The sequence below is a fragment of the Calidris pugnax genome, unplaced genomic scaffold (genome assembly GCF_001431845.1).
Source record: "Calidris pugnax isolate Ruff unplaced genomic scaffold, ASM143184v1 scaffold341, whole genome shotgun sequence".
NCBI lineage: Eukaryota > Metazoa > Chordata > Aves > Charadriiformes > Scolopacidae > Calidris > Calidris pugnax.
Window position 1 is genome coordinate 623,053 of NW_015091149.1, and position 15,821 is coordinate 638,873.

At 58.4% G+C, this 15,821-nt stretch overlaps 1 protein-coding gene across 1 annotated transcript; it reads left to right on the forward strand.

The window, feature by feature from the left end:
- The first annotated feature begins 138 nt into the window (after window positions 1–138).
- Window positions 139–5,056, forward strand: DHX58 (DEXH (Asp-Glu-X-His) box polypeptide 58). Its single transcript, XM_014959107.1, is given in 12 exon segments — window positions 139–316; window positions 425–625; window positions 627–836; window positions 1,060–1,176; window positions 1,403–1,529; window positions 1,619–1,801; window positions 1,891–2,147; window positions 2,730–2,879; window positions 3,173–3,334; window positions 3,684–3,874; window positions 4,137–4,233; window positions 4,483–5,056. Coding segments are annotated over 12 exon segments (2,043 nt in total). The 5' UTR covers window positions 139–148; the 3' UTR covers window positions 4,663–5,056.
- Window positions 5,057–15,821: the final 10,765 nt, after the last annotated feature.

The following is a 15,821-nucleotide window of genomic DNA, read 5'->3' on the forward strand; positions in this document are numbered from 1 at the left end:
TCTTTTCCTGCTGGTGAGCGGGGCTCCCTGGGGGGGGTTCCCGACCGGTCGAGCCGCTTTCGGGGTCCCCCCCTCGCTGGGGCTCCGGCAGGATGTGCCACCCCCAGTTTCGTTTCCCGGTCCCAGCTGCGGGGAGCGGCGGTGCGGGATGGAGCTGCGGGGGTACCAGCGGGAGGCGGTGGCCCCGGCTTTACGTGGCCGAAACAGCATCGTCTGGTTGCCCACGGGGGCTGGCAAGACCCGCGCCGCCGTCCACGTCTGTCGGCAGCACCTGGAGAACCGGCGGGGTGGCAGGGTGGCCGTGCTGGTCAACAAGGTACCCCCCCTGAACCCGCTCCCCTGCCCCATGGAATAACAGGGTGCCAGTGCTTGCTCCCGGGTGGTGGTCCCCGGGCTGGAGCTGAGCGGGTTCTGGTGGCCGCAGGTGCACCTGGTGGACCAACACGCCAAGAAGGAGTTCCATGTGCTGCAGAAGGACTTCAGGGTGACGGCCATCAGCGGGGACACCAGCCAAAAGTCCTTCTTCGCCATCATGGTGAAGGAGAGCGACGTCGTCATCTGCACGGCCCAGATCCTGCAGAACGCGCTGGCCAGCGGGGACGAGGACATGCGTGTGGAGCTGACGGGTGGGTGTGGGACCCCCAGTGCTGCTCTCCCTGGTGATCGATGAGTGCCACCACACGCACAAGGAAGCTGTCTACAACAAAATCATGCTGAATTATCTCCAGCGCAAGCTCAGTGGGCAGCAGGACCTGCCCCAGATCCTGGGCTTGACCGCGTCCCCCGGCACCGGGGGGGCGACCTCCTTTGAGGGGGCTGTGGAGCACATCCTGCAGGTAGGTCCTGCGCCCCGTCCTGTGCTAAGAGAGGGTGCAGCAGCCCCCCAGCTTCCCTTGGGGGGTCAGCGGGGTGTCCCTTGGGGTGTTGATAGCCCGGTGGGCAGGTGTTGGGCAGCTCGGTGGTGGGGGGGGGACATCCCTGACCTTGCCAGGGTACCACTGAGCACCACCTGACGGGGTTCCTGGGCTCGGGGCTGGAAGTGGGGTCTTGTCCTTCCAGATCTGTGCCAACCTGGACACTGAGAAAATCACGTCGGCGCAGGAGGAGCTGCAGCACCTGAAGAACCACGTCCCCCAGCCCCGGAAGCAGTACGACCTGTGCCAGGAGAGAGCGCAGGTGAGGGGTGGGTCCTGGGGGCCGTGTCCCTCCATCCCGTAGCACAGATCGATCCAAGGAATTGCTTGATCCAGTGCTTTGGTGCAGGGGGATCCTGCCCCCCTCCAGGTCCTGCCCTGCAAACAGCCCCTCACCCTGGGGGTGAGGGGGCTCTGGGCTGCACCTCCGAGGCTCTCCGGAGCGATGTCCCCAATTCCCTGAGTCCTGACCCCCAATCTGCTCCCAGGACCCCTTTGGGGAGCGGCTGAAGAAGGTGATGAGGTGCATCCATCAGTACATGGAGACGCCCAGCCTGTCCCAGGACTTTGGCACGCAGGTTTACGAGCAGCGCATCGTGGAGCTGGAGAAGAGAGGTGAGGAGGTGGCAGCGGAGGGTGCGGTGGGGCAGAGCCGGCGGCCCCGGTGCCCGGTGGTGACCGCGGCGTGCCCCGTCCCTCGCCAGCCGCAGAGACCTTTTGTCGCAAGAGGCGGGTGTGCGCCCTGCACCTGCGCAAGTACAACGATGCTTTGCTCATCAACGACACGGTGCGGATGATCGACGCCTTCCAGTGCCTCCAGCAGTTCTACGCCGCCGAGAGGGACATGAAGGACCCCACCGAGCAGTTCCTCGCCGCCATGTTTGAGGGTAACGGAGGTGCTGGCGGGAGGTTGGTGCCAGCTGTGTTTGGCAGGTTGGGGCAGAGACCCCCTCTGACACCCCACTCACCCACACAGAGAACAGGATGACCCTGCAGGCGCTCGCCGGGGACCGGCGCTACGAGAACCCCAGGCTGGGCAAGCTGGAGGAGATCCTGAGGGAGCACTTCCAGCCCCTGGGTGCTTCTCGTGGCATTGTTTTCACCAAGACCCGGCAGAGTGCCCACAGCCTGCTCAGCTGGCTGCAGGACACGGCCGCCCTCAACGGGCAGCACATCAGGGCCGCCGTCCTCACCGGCGCCGGCTACAGCAACCAGACCAGGCACATGACACAGGTGAGCAGAGGGTGGGAAGGACCCGGAGCTGCCCTTCACTGAATTTCACTGAATTTTAGAGTTGGAAGGGACCATAGAGATCATCTAGTACAACTCCCCTGCTGAAGCAGGATTGCCCAGAGCTTGTCAGAGCATGTTACTCAGGAGCATCCAGGCGGGTCTTGAAAATCTCCAAGGAAGGGGACTCCACACCCTCCCTGGGCAGCCTGTTCCAGGGCTCTGCCACCCTCACCGTGAAGAAGTTTCTCCTCATATTTGAGTGGAACCTCTTCTGTTCCAACTTGTGCCCGTTGCCCCTCGTCCTCTCACTGGGAACCACTGAAAAGAGTCTGGCTCCCTCCTCCTTCAACCCTCCCTTGAGATACTTGTCAGCATTGATAAGGTCTCCCCTCAGCCTTCTCTTCTCCAGCCTAAAGAGTCCCAGCTCTCTCAGTCTCTCCTCATAAGGGAGATGCTCCAATCCTTGAATCATCTTTGTTGCCCTTCACTGGACTCTTCTCTACACACTTTGTGGGTTCTACCAGGTGCTCGGAGCCCTACCCAGTTGCTGAAGTTTTATCCCCCTTTTTTCCCCCCGCCAAGAACGAGCAGCAGGACGTGATCAAGCAGTTCCGCGAGGGAACCCTCAACCTGCTCTTCTCCACCAGCGTGGCCGAGGAGGGCCTGGATATCCCCGAGTGCAACGTCGTGGTCCGTTACGGGTTGATGACCAACGAGATCGCCATGGTGCAGGTATCTGCCCAGGCTTCCTCTGGATGCTCTGCCCGGCCCCACGTGATGGGCACAGCCTGCCAGGATGCCCCAAAGCCATGGGGTGGGACATGGGGTGGGACACGGAGGCTCCTGCATCCCTTGTGCCTGCTGGCAGCTCCCTGGGGATGAGCCCAGCTTCTGGCAGAGCATCTCTGCAAAGCACAGCAGGGTGTGGACAGTGGGTCCATCCTCGCCGGGCGGTATGGAGAGGTGGTGGGGGTCACCCCATGTCCCTCCTCTGCTGACCCCAGCGTTTGGCCCTTCCCCTGCAGGCCCAGGGCCGTGCCCGCGCTGAGAACAGCGTCTACTCTGTCCTCGCCAAAGCCAACAGCAGAGAGGTCTCCCGTGAGCTGCTCAACGAGAACCTGGTGGAGCTCATGGAGAGGGCCATCAGGGCGGTGCAGGCCATGCCCGAGCAGGAGTACCGCCTCAAGGTGAGCGCTGGGCACTGCCCCGGGCACCGGCAGGGCCAGGCAGCTCTTGCTCCATCTGATGCTTGGGGACAGCCCTCTGTGCCCTGCTTTTTGGCTGCCTGCTCTCCCCTGGGGGCAGCGCTGGTTCCTGGCAGGGGCAGCATCGGGTACAACATAGGGCATCCTGCCCTGTGTTGCCCATCCTGTCCTGCCCATCCTGCTCAGCCCGTCCTGCCGCGCGGCTCGTGCTCTCCGGGATGGTGCCTCTCCCCATGGCCATGTCTCGCTGTCTCTGCTGTCCTTCTGCACCCATTGCCCTGCGCTGACCCCCCTCCTCCCCTCCATCCTGCCCCCCACTGCCTCCCCCCAGATCAGGGAGCTGCAGCGAGTGGCGGTGGCCAGCTGGCTGCTGAAGGAGGCCAGGATCAGCGAGAGGAGGCAGCTCCATGACCCCGATGACGTCTACCTCTACTGCGTCAACTGCCACACGGCCGTGTGCCGCGGCAGCGACCTCCGCACCGTGGAGGGCATGCACCACGTCAACGTCAACCCCAACTTTGGGTAGGAGCAGGGGGGTCAGCGGGGGCCAGCGGGCAGAGCCCAGGTGTCACTTGCACTAGGTGTCACCTGCACCAGCTGCCACAGTGTCCCCCCAGGATGGGGCAGGGGGTGGCAGCAGCCTGCTGCCAGCTCTTTGGTTGGGACACCGCTCCGGGGAGGTCGTGGGGGCTTTGTGGGACTGTGGTAGCACCCCCCCCTTCCCCATTTCTTTCTGTCCTCTGAACCATTCTCTTTAGAGTATCCTTCATCCCCTTCGTTTCAGGCTGTATTACAGAGTTTCCTCTGGGAAACTGCAGTTCCAGCGGACATTCAAGGACTGGGAGCCCGGCTGTCGCATCGTCTGCAGCGGCTGCAGCCAGGTGAGTGGCACAGGGCAATGTCCCCTGTCTGTGCTGGGGGGACAGGAGGGGGCCCTGCCTTGTGCCCTGGCTCCTGGCTGAGGCACGGAGCTGTGTCTCCCTTCAATGCATCCCCCCCTGGGACGTGGGTGCTGCGTGTGTGGGATGTGGACACGGGCAGCTGTCTCCAAAGGGGACATTCCCTGGGAGCGAGGAGCGTGGTCCTGCAGCCTAGGGATGCTGTGACTGTCCCCTCCTTGTCCCCCACAGGACTGGGGGATGGAGATGATCTACCGGCAGGTGAAGCTGCCCATCCTCTGCATCAAAAACTTCGTGGTGGAGACGCCGGCTGAGAAGAGGAGGTACAAGAAGTGGAGCGCCGTCACGTTCCCTATCAAGGAGTTTGACTACCTGGAGTACTGCTCCAGCATCCACAACCAGTCCTTCTAGCGCGGGCCCTGCTCAGAAGAGGACTATTCCCTGGGGACGGCGGGACCCTTCCTGTCACCCTCGGCTTGAGACCTCCTCTCCAGGTCCCCACAGACCAATGTCAAGGCTCATTCCCATTTTCTTCTCTGCACTGAGCTGCCACAGCACATCCCTCGCCGGAGCCCGTGACTGCAGGAGGGAGAAGGATGGGACACGGGGATGGGAAAGCACCCGAGTCCTTCCCTGCCCGCTGGCAGGCTCGGGGGGTGTAGGGGGGTGCAGGGGGGTGCCTCCTCAGCCCCTTTGCCACCCTGCCAGGTGACCCAGCCATTTCACATGGGCCCAGGACACAGCCTGGTGTTTCTTGGGCACCTTCCATCTGCTTTGCGAGTTCCATGGTCCTCCATTAAAAACATTTGTGTGCTCTGGGGCCGAGGGAGGTGTCAACAGTCTCCTTCCTCGCCAGAACTCGCCGTGCGCGGGCAGGTTCGAGGTGGGACAGCCCTGGCACCGGAGCTGGACCACCCCATCTCCCTCTGGAGAGCCAGACCCCATGGCACTGGCAGCTCAGGGGTCCCCGAGGGGGGGGACCTGTGAGTCCTTGGAGTCGTGTGTGTGGGGCTGCCCCAGTCCTACCCCTCCCTGCAGACCCCCATGAGCGACCCATGGCACCCAAACCTTCCCCCGGCCCAAAACGAGCCTCAGCCCCTCCGTGTGGGCTCAGTCCCGCCGGTGCCGGGGGCTCGGGGGTCCCCGCAGGGGGGTCGGGATGATGCTGCGGCCGTGGGTCCCGCATCCCCCCCCGCCGTGCTCTCCCGCCGACGGTCGCTAGAGGGAAACCCCGGCCCGGCCCGGCCGCGGGATGCGGGAGATGCCCGGGGAACCGGGGCCCGGCCCGGGGGTGCCGCCGCCGGCGAGAGGATGCTCAGCCGGTACCCGGCCGGTGGCGGGGGGGTTGCGGTGCTCTCACCCGTCGCTCCTGCCTGCCCATTCCCCGCGGGATGCGGTGCCAGCCCGGGCACTTTCCACCCCGGTAAGCAGCCCGGTTGCTCGGGGGGTGACGGGTCGCCCCGGGGGGATGCGGGGGATCGGGGGTGCCGTGCCCCATCCCGGTCCTGCCGGGCACAGGACCTCCCGGGAAGGGCGAGGAGAGGCTTTTCCAGCGGGTACTGATGGCTGCAGGTGCATTGGGACACCGGGATGCCCCCCAGAGGGATCTCTGCCCCAAACCCGGCCGCTCCCTGGGTAGCCACCCCTGGGGATGCGGTAGCCCTGGGGATGCTGTGGCCACCGGGGCTCCTCGCCGTGGGCAGCTGCTGGAGGTTACCTGCAGCGAGGATGGGTGCCCGGAGGAAGCGTGTTGCTCCTGCCTGACTTTGAAGGCAGCAGCTTCTGCCGTAATGAGGCATAGCCCAGTTTCAGGTGGAGTTAGCCCCCGGGGAAACATGAAATCAAGCTCCTGTTCATCAGAAACTGGGTAATGAGGCCGTTTGAGTTATTTGTAGCTCTCTGTGGGCTGGGATGGCCTCTCCTACCTCTCCCCAGGTAGAATCCCTCCTGCAGGGACCCCAGATCGTTTTGCTTAACTCAAATTGCCCTGATTTGTACTTAGAGAATCCAGGCTGTGAGTTAGCCTGATGGGTGCCCGCAGTGCTGGGTGGTACCATCCCTCACCAGCATAGATGGATCTTGGTTGTCCACTTTGGTTCCCTAAAAGCAGAATTTCCGCAACATTGATCCAAACTTGACCATTTTCGAGGGGGTGCACTTGACCCCATGGGATGCGGGGCCGGGACAGCATTGCTCTGTGGGACTCTTGTGGGTTTTGAAAGTGGGTCTGCTCGTTCCTCCTGGTGCATCTCTGTTTTAACCCCAACCCCCATCTGGCTTCTCCGTCCCGGGGGCTCGGTCACCTTGGGCCTGGCTGCAGGGAGCAGCTGAGCTGCAGCAATCGGTGCTGCGACCTTGGCCGGTGTCCTTCAGAGCCAGCGTCCTTCAGAGCCGGCCTCGCGTGGCTGAGTCCCCAGGCTGCCTGTGGCCAGGCCAGCTCACGTGAGGGCACAGGGACACGCATCCCTGAGACCCCTGGTAATCCTCCCTGCCTGTCTGAGCAGCCTCCTCCGAGCGTGCTGTCACCCCATCCCTCAGCCCGGGGCAGGGACAGTGGCTGCTCCCCTCTGATAAAACATTCAGGTCACTCCTGCATCGATCGGGTCTGGAATGTGCTGATAGACCAGCTTCAGAGCCACAGGGGGGCTCAAAGTCCATGCCTGATCGGGTCCAGGTGCTCTGTCTTTTTTTTTTTGGGTCTTCTGTGTGTGTGTGGTTGGACTCGGTGATCTCAGATCTCATTTCCAACCATGAAGACTCTGTCATTCTGGAGCTGTGTCCCCAGCCCTCTCCTGGCAGGCTCTGCCCGGGCATGGGCACCTCAACTTTGCTTTGCACCACTCGTCCTCCCTCTGTGGGTCAGACCCCCAGCCGGGGGGTCCAGCACCAGGCTCCTCCAAGGGGGCTGCCCCCTTCTTTGTGCCACCCCGCTCCCTCCTCCCTGCGGCACAGGGGTGCCCACCCCTCGGGCAGTGCCAGCCAGGCTTGTCCTGTGATTAAACCCTCCTGAAGCCCCACTTCATCACTCCAAGTGCCCTGTCAAATAGCTGGGCATTAGAAAGGGCTGCTGGACCGGCTCTGGCACACGGACACATCTCCTGTCAATAACCTCTGGATTTAAGCCTGTGGCTCAGAGCATCTTTGCTTATCTCAGCTCCCCAAAGCACTTACGTTCCCAACCATCAGCGCTCCCCGCCTGTAAGTGGAGACAGGCACCATTAGCCCCACAGCAAACAGCTGCTGCAGCAAGTTTTGCTGGCAAAAGTGAGGAGAAGGTGTTTTCCAGCTGCTTTTGTTGCAGGTGGGCTTCCCGCGGGCTGCCAGGCCAGGGGTGGGCAAGGGGATGGGGGCAACCCCAGGAGCACCCAACGTCCTCCTCCCCCAGCACCCCTGGTGCCTCTGTCAGCCCTGTGTGCTCACAGACCTCTCCAGAGCGAGGGCGAGGCAACGATTTATTTTTATACAGCCCATTTCATTTATCATCAGTGCATCAGAAAACGACAATTCACCTTTCAATGCACCAGCTGAAAAAAAAAACCAACAAAACCAAAACCCCTGGCTCCACTCTGCTTGGCAGCGCCTCGGATTGGCCCTTTCCCCAGGCTGGGTGTTTAGCAGAGCCTTAGAGCTCAATCTGTTTAGCTTATCGAAAAGTAGCCTGAGATGTGACTTGATTACAGTGTGGAAGTTCCTTCCCAGGGAGAAAACTGCCGGGTATTAAAGGGCTCTTTAACTTAGCTGAGAGAGGAATAATAAGAACTGAGGGCTTGGAGATAAAGCCAGACCAATTGAAACTGGAAATGAGGTGTGGGTCTGCGGGAAGGAGGGCGCAGAGAGGCTGGAGGAGGGTCCCCGGGTGCTTTACCCAAAACCATGCCCTGGCTGGACCACAGGGACCCGGGGATGGGGGTCCCAACCCCACAGGGATGCGGCTTTGGGCAGCAGCAGGATAAGCCCATTAGACCTCATTGCCCTCTACAACTACCTGAAAGGAGGTTGTAGAGAGGCAGGTGTTGGCCTCTTCTCCCAAAGGACGAACGACAAGAGCAGAGGAAATGGTCTGAAGTTGGGGCAAGGGAGATTTAGATTAGATATTAGAAAGAATTACTTTACTGAGAGAGTGGTCAGGCCCTGGAACAGCCTGCCCAGGGAGGTGGTGGAGTCACCATCCCTGGAGGGATTTAAGAAACGTATAGACATGGCTCTTCAGGGCATGCTCTAGTGCCCAAGGTTATTGGTTTATGGTGAGGTGTTGAGTGTGGGGTTTAGTTGGTGGGTGCGGTGTTTTTGGTGGGCGTTTGGTGTGGTGTGTTTTGTATTTGTTTGGTTGGGGTTTTTTTTGGGGTTTTTTGTTTGTTTTTTTTTTTGTGGATGGCCTCGATGATCTCAGAGGTCCCTTCCAACCACTAAGATTCTGTGATTCTGTGATTCTGTGAGCCCGGTGGCATCGTGGGCGAAGCAGGGTGGGGGACTGAATTTTGCTTCCCAGGCACATCTGAAGGTCTGTGTGGCGTCTGTGTCGGAGCCTGGGAACACGTCAGCCCCCGAGGTGACCTTTCCTGGGACAGCTGGAGCCTCCCGTTCTGTACCGGAGGAAATTCCAGCCTGGTGAAAACTGCTCATTGCGGAGGAACTCGATCCTGGAAACCAAAAGCCTTCTCTCCACGCCGTTCCTGCCTCCCCTCCGCTCTGGGGCTGACAGGGTGATGGAGCCCACAAAGCGCTCGGGGACGTCCCCGTCACGCTCTGCTCCGCCGTCCCCGTGTCCTGGTTTGAGGTAAAACAGAACTAATTTTCTGTTCAGTGATTTTACTTTTTGAGCTAGGCCTCTTCTGACTAACTAAACTCTGAAATTAACAGCATATTGTTCAGAAACTGTTCACTCTCACAGTGATAAGACCTGATTATACCAAGGGATGGTGAGCAGAGAGGCCCCTGCTTATACTTATTGCTATAACAACCAAGGGCAGGTAAATTTGTTATTTGCCCCGTTGGAGGGTCGGAAGCGGAAAAGCGTAGAGGGGTCACACCTGTGGGGAGGACAGGTGACCCAAAAACTGACCAACAGGGTATTCAGAATCACAGAATCACAGAATTGTAGTGGTTGGAAGGGACCTCAAAAAAAAAAAAAAAAAAAAAAAAAAAAAAAAAAAAACCCACACACAAAAAAAACCCACACAACAACACCAGCTCCCACCACCTGAACACACAACAACAACCTCCAAACCAAAAAACCATCACCCACCCACACAATACCCCACCACAAACCAGTAATCTTGGGCACTAGAGCATGCCCTGAAGAACCATGTCTACACGTTTCTTAAATACCTCCAGGGATGGTGACTCCACCACCTCCCTGGGCAGCCCATTCCAATGCTGGATAACCCTTTCAGTAAAGAAATGTTTCCTAATATCCAACCTGAGATAATATTCCATCCCATCCGCATCATGCTCAGTATAAAAGCTGAGGGATCAAAGGGTCAACTCTCTTCCTTCAATGGCCGACGTCCGAGGAGGACCCTGTCTGTTCGTCTGCCTTTGATCCCGATCCGAGTGTCCCTGACTCCAGAGCTGGAATCTGGCTCCTGTCCATCCCCGAGTCCGGCCTGGGACTTTCCCCTGCGCCGGCTGGTGACGTGATCGTCATCCTGGGAGCTTGATACGGTTTTGTATATACTGTATACATTTTTATTTTTATTTTTATTTTTTTTTTAATTTTTTCCCCTTTCTTTTTTTTTCTTATTTCATTATTTATTTATATTTTTATTAAAGCAGTTTAGTCTTTTTCTAAACTCATAGTTTTTTTTATTCCCCTCTTCCTCTCCTCTCTTTTCCTTAGGGGGGGGAAGGGGAGGGGCCGTCTGTCGTTCTGGTTGGTCAATTCGGTCAAAACCACGACACCCCCCCCACCAGCGGCTGCTCCTCTCCCCGTTCCCCACCGGGAGTTAATCTCAGCTGTTAGCATGTCAGGTTGCCGGCGGATTAAACAAGGGGATTAGCATCAAACAATTTCCCTCCCGCCCCAAGCGGGGAGGCAGGAAATATAATCACAGAAGGTTTTATTCTGCTTGGGCTAAAAAAGCTCCCTTGGCCTGTGGCCGGGCGATGCCGGTGGCACGGGGAGGCACGTGCCCAAGGGCACTGCGGGGGCATCGCTGCCTCTGTGGCACACGGGTCCCCATCTGGGATGCCAAGACCAGGGGCTGCTCGTTCCAGGGGGTGGGGGGTGTCCCTGCTGAGTGACACCTGTGTAACCGCTGCAGCCTGTGCCCCCCGGGTTGATGGATCAGCTGGATCAGATCAACCCATTGCCCAGCTTCGAGGGGTGAATGTCCTCAGGGGCAGCAATTCCCTTGGCAGGGCACAGCCAGCCCAGAGGAGCTGCCTCCAGCCTGGGGCTGGGCTCAGGGCAGGGGCTGGAGCGGGTCATTAAATGTCCCCATGAAGAGGGGCTCAAAATCTGGGGCTGGAGGTGGGGGGAGGTCCTGGTGAACCTACAGAACTTGATGAACCCATGGGCTGCTCCTGGGCAGCAGCGCAGGTGAGATGCAGCTCCTCTCCCTGCCTCCCCTGGGGCCAAACCATCTCATCCCATTGCTAGAAGGATGGCTCTCCTGCCCCTCTGGGATCCCTGCTTTTAGGGAAGCTTGTGGGAACCTCTGTGCCCTGAGACCAGTCAATGGGCTGAAATTGCCCCAAAGGTCCTGGGCAGGTGCCGACGGATGGGCAGATGCATCCCCTCTGTGCCCACCTTGCTTTTCTAGGCTAAAAATACTGTCCCAGGGCAGCATGGCAAAAGATTGGGCAGATCCACAGCTACTGGAAGCCCGGGTGGGGTGATTTACAACCCGTAGCCCGTGTGATCCCAACACGTGGGGTCATTCCCAGCACGTGGCACCCGGGGCCAAGGCCAGAGCACGTCTGCGTCGGGGAGGCTGCGGGTTCCCCCTTCTCCAGCACTGCCAGCAGGGCTCTCCTCTCTCCTCCTTGCCATTTTTGAGGTGAGTCTCTGTGTTTGGCCTGTGCATTGGCAGGATGTGGGGAAGGGAGGGGATGGAAAGGAGGGGATGGAAGGGAGAGGATGCAGCAGGGTGGGGGTGAGACCCAGGGAGGGCTCGGCGGGTGCCAGCACACGGGGGGGGATCTGTGGCACAAGCTGCAGTATCAGAAAATTCCCAAACAAAATTTCATGCCCTAAATCTCGGGGCTGGGATTCTGCTGAGACCCGGCTTTATAATTGGATCTGTCAGAAACCGTCACACTTAACGTGCAGCTGCCAACGCGCCGCGCGCTCCCTCACCAGCTCTGCCCCTCTCCCTGCCCAGCCTCGGCACAACCATCCCCTGGGGGTACCCATCACCCTGGCAGAGCCCTGTCCTGGGGTGCCCGTTGCTGGGAACGGGTGACACGGGTGGGCTGCTCATCCCACCCATCGCTGGCACCAACCCCTTGGCGTTCAACCGAGCAGAATCCCGGTCTCCCATCCCACGCCAGTGCTGCCGGCGGCAGTTTTGGGTTCCTGTGTAAGGATGCAGGGGTTTTGGCACCCAAGAGGCCATGGACCACCCTGTCACCATCAGCCTGGAGGGTGCCCCCCAGCCCATCACCCCTCACCCGCCACCAGCTGCTTCTCCTCCTGCGGCCGCCGCTGTTTTGGCAGATGGTTTTTGTTGGTTTGTTTGTTTCCCCACACGAGGAGGAGTGTGCCTGCGTGTTCTTCACCTGAGTAATCAAACCCTTTATCCAGTGTTTGATTAAAGGCCACGAAGCATATTATCTTTGATTCTTTTTGCTTTATTTTTGTTCCCTTCATTTGTCCCTCGGAGATGAGGGTTGCTCTGGTACTTATTAGTCACAAAGCCCTAACCTCGCGCTGCGTTCCTGCTATCTGAGAAATGAATTATTAATGGTGCATTAAACAGAGACTGGAAAGGGGCCCTGGGACACTGATAATCAGGAGCTAATTGAGGAAGAAATGAGATACCGCTCCCGGTGCAGAGCGGGGACTGTGCAGCGCTGCGATACCAAAGGTGACCCTGCTGCAACTCCTGGGCCCCGTGTGCCAGGCTCTGCCCACCCAACCCTCGCCCGTGGGTCACACGTGCATGAGCTGCCCTGGCTGGGATGCTATTCCATGGTTGGGATGCTTATTCCATGGACAGGATGCTCTGCCCTAGCTAGGATGCTATTCCATGGTTGGACTCCTTATTCCATGGATGGGATGCTCTGCCCTGGCCAGGATGCTCTGCCCTGGCTGGGATGCTATTCTGTGGACAGGATGCTCTGCCCTGGCTGGGATACTCTGGCCGGGATGTTTATTCCATGGATGGGATGCTCTGCCCTGACCAGGATGCTTATTCCCTGGCCGGGATGCTCTGCCCTGACCAGGATGCTTATTCCATGGCCGGGATGCTATTCCATGGTTGGGATGCTTATTCCCTGGCTGGGATGCTCTGCCCTGGCTGGGATGCTCTGCCCTGGCTGGGATGCTCTGCTCTGGCTGGGATGCTTATTCCATGGTTGGGATGCTATTCCATGGCTGGGAATTCCCCGGCTGTTGGAGACAGGGGATTAGCACAGCCCTTTTCCAGGCTCCCCACGAGCCTGCAGAGAGCTCAGCCCAGCGCCATGCCAACATGCCAGTCGAGGCCTGGCAGAGCTGGGCTGTGGGGTGACACAGGGAGAAGAGGATCCTTCCCATGGGACCGGAGGAGCCCCACAATGCTCAGCCTGACACACAGCAGGGATGGGAGACAGAATCCTGCAGTCTTGAGGCAGAGGCTGCCAGGGCAGAGCCGTGCCCCAAGGCAGGAGGACTCATACCCTGACGTGTTGCTTATTTATTTCTGAGCGTGTTGCCCGGCATCAGCTCTGTCCCCACTCTGGGGCTGCTGCAGGAACAGTCCCCTGGCATCTGGGGAGCAAACAGCAGCGTCAGCAAGCAAGAAGATGTGCTAATAAAACATATAACAGCCCAGGCTGTGATAGGGACTGGCACATGCTGGTAGGAGGCACCAGTCAGGGAGCACCCGGGGCTCAGGCAGGCAGCAAGAAGAAACTGGGCAAATGCATTTAAGGTCCTGGAAAAATGCTGCCTCCTGGATTTTGGATGGCATAAAGCAGCTCCGGGAGACTGGCCCTGAGTTCCCCACCACAGGGAGAAGGTTCCTTTCGTTGGGTGCCCAGGGCAGCAGCCGGGTGGGTGCCCCTGCTGCTGGCAGGGGCTGCTCCCCGAGTCCCCCGGGACAACATCCCACCTCAGCGGGGGCTGCTCAGGATGCTGGATCCCACCTGGACCTCGGCTGAAGTTCTGCACAAGTGACTGAGGGCTGAACGATTTCAGTCATCTTTTATTTATTCTCTTTTACTGCTTTTCTACACAGCTTTGAACCACGGGTCTGTCATATTTCTCCTCTTTCACCCTGGCTACATTAAAGCATAAAAAATGTCTCATTTTAAGCCCAAGCCAAATGGCAAATCTGTGTGAGCCACAAAACTTTCTGCAGCAGCTGAGGCAAAGCTGTGAAAGATGCTGTGGAGTGGGTACCATCCCCTTCTCGCTGCTGGGGAACTGAAAAGCTCTGAAATGTCCTCTCGTTACCAGGACCGAGGGCCTGGGGGGGGCAGGTGGGGGCAGGGGAGGGGTTGGTCCTGGGACAACAGGACGTGATGGAAAAGAGCATTTATTCTCTGTTATCATCTCTCTCAAGTAAACGCATTTTTCGTGTTGCTGAAGAGATTGGGGTTAATCACAGCTTTTCTCTCTGTGCCTCTGTTTCCCTCCTGGAGGAGGGGGTCCTGGCAGCTCCCTGCAGGGCAGGCAGGGGTGGGCAGAGCAGGCAGGGCAGCTGAGCCCCCTCACCCAGGTGGGGCTGTTCAGCCTCCCCCTCCCCAGGGCAGAGGCTTTAAAGGCGGGTGGTGCCACGATGGAAAAGAGAACGGGGTTTGTCGTGTGGGGAAGTGGCTCCAACTGTTGCTGGGATGGAGGTGGCCTTCAATGATGCTTCTTGAGGTCCACGGCAGGAGAAACCTTTGGGAACCGGTAGGTGTGCGTGGCTCTGGTGGCAGTGGGGGGGCTGGGGGAGCGGCTATGAGCCGGCCGTGTGCCCAGGTGGCCAAGAAAGCCAATGGCATTCTGGCTTGTATTAGAAATAGTGTGACCAGCAGAAGTAGGGAGGTGATTGTGCCCCTGTACTCGGCACTGGGGAGGCCACACCTCGAGTGTTGTGTCCAGTTTTGGGCACCTCAATCCAAGAGAGATCTCGAGGTGCTGGAGCGAGTGCAGAGGAGGGTGATGAAGATGAGGGGGCTGGAAAACAAATCGTATGAGGAGCGGCTGAGGGAGTTGGGGCTGTTTAGTGTGAAGAAGAGGAGGCTGAGGGGAGACCTCATCACTCTCTACAACTACGTGCAAGGACACTGTAGAGAGGTTGGTGCTGGTCTCTTCTCACAGGTAATTAGTGACGGAACGAGAGGGAACGGCTTCAAGCTCCACCAGGGGAGGTTTAGATTGAACATTAGGAAGGAATTTTTCACCCAAAGAGTGGTCGGGCATTGGAACAGGCTGCCCAGGGAGGGGGTGGAGTCCCCATCCCTGGCTGTGTTTAAGGGCCGTTTAGATGCAGTGCTGAGGGACATGGTGTAGGGGAGGACTTTGTAGAGTGGGGGAGATGGTTGGACTCGATGATCCCAAGGGTCTCTTCCAACCTCAATGATTCTATGATTCTATGATCATGGAAAGAGGCTGGAGGAAGGTGGGGGGGAACCCCAACCACACACAGGGGACTCCTCTGCTGCTCCACACGTGGCCATCCTCATCCTGGCACAGCCCCACTGCGTCCCCCTCCCTCCCCTCTGCGAATGCTGGTGGTGATTTGGGTCTGAGACCCCAACCCGACTGTCCCACTCCCCCCCCCAGCACCGGTGGGCTCCCTGTTCCCCCCCCAGTGCCTGGCTGGGGCTCCCCCCCCCACCCCGCTCCCACGTCATGCCGAAGCAGCCGCGGTTCATCCAGACTCCTCGCATAAATATTTATGCACTGATGCAACGCTCTTCTAAATATAAAGCTTTATCTGGAATTTCATTTAAACATTAAGTGTAGATAATTTATTTATAATTAATGTAGACATCAAGTCCCATCTCTGGAATGCCTGTGAGCTTTCATTTATAATTGGGAGGTAAGTCAGAAGCTAGAGGCTGGGCCTCTTATCAGTTTCATTTTAATTTTCCTCCTACAGCAAACGAAGCCGGTGCAATTCATCTCTCATTAGGAGGAAGCACAAAACTCCCCTAAAATAACAGTTTTATAGGGAACATGTAATAAACCCATCTTTGTTCCTCTTCTCGCCTTTGATAATGTTACCAGGGCTCACAGCTCCCTTCAAAGTGTTGCTCTTCCTTAAAAATAAGTCTATTAAAAATTAAAGCCACTTTTCTATACAATAAAATTTACTCCCCGCAATTATGCAGAGGGACTAGTTATCTTCCTTTTGTAGATTTTAATTAAAAGTTACAACAGGAAGGGAAGAGCAACTGCCATAAAAATAATAGAAGTCCCCCCCCCCCCCCCC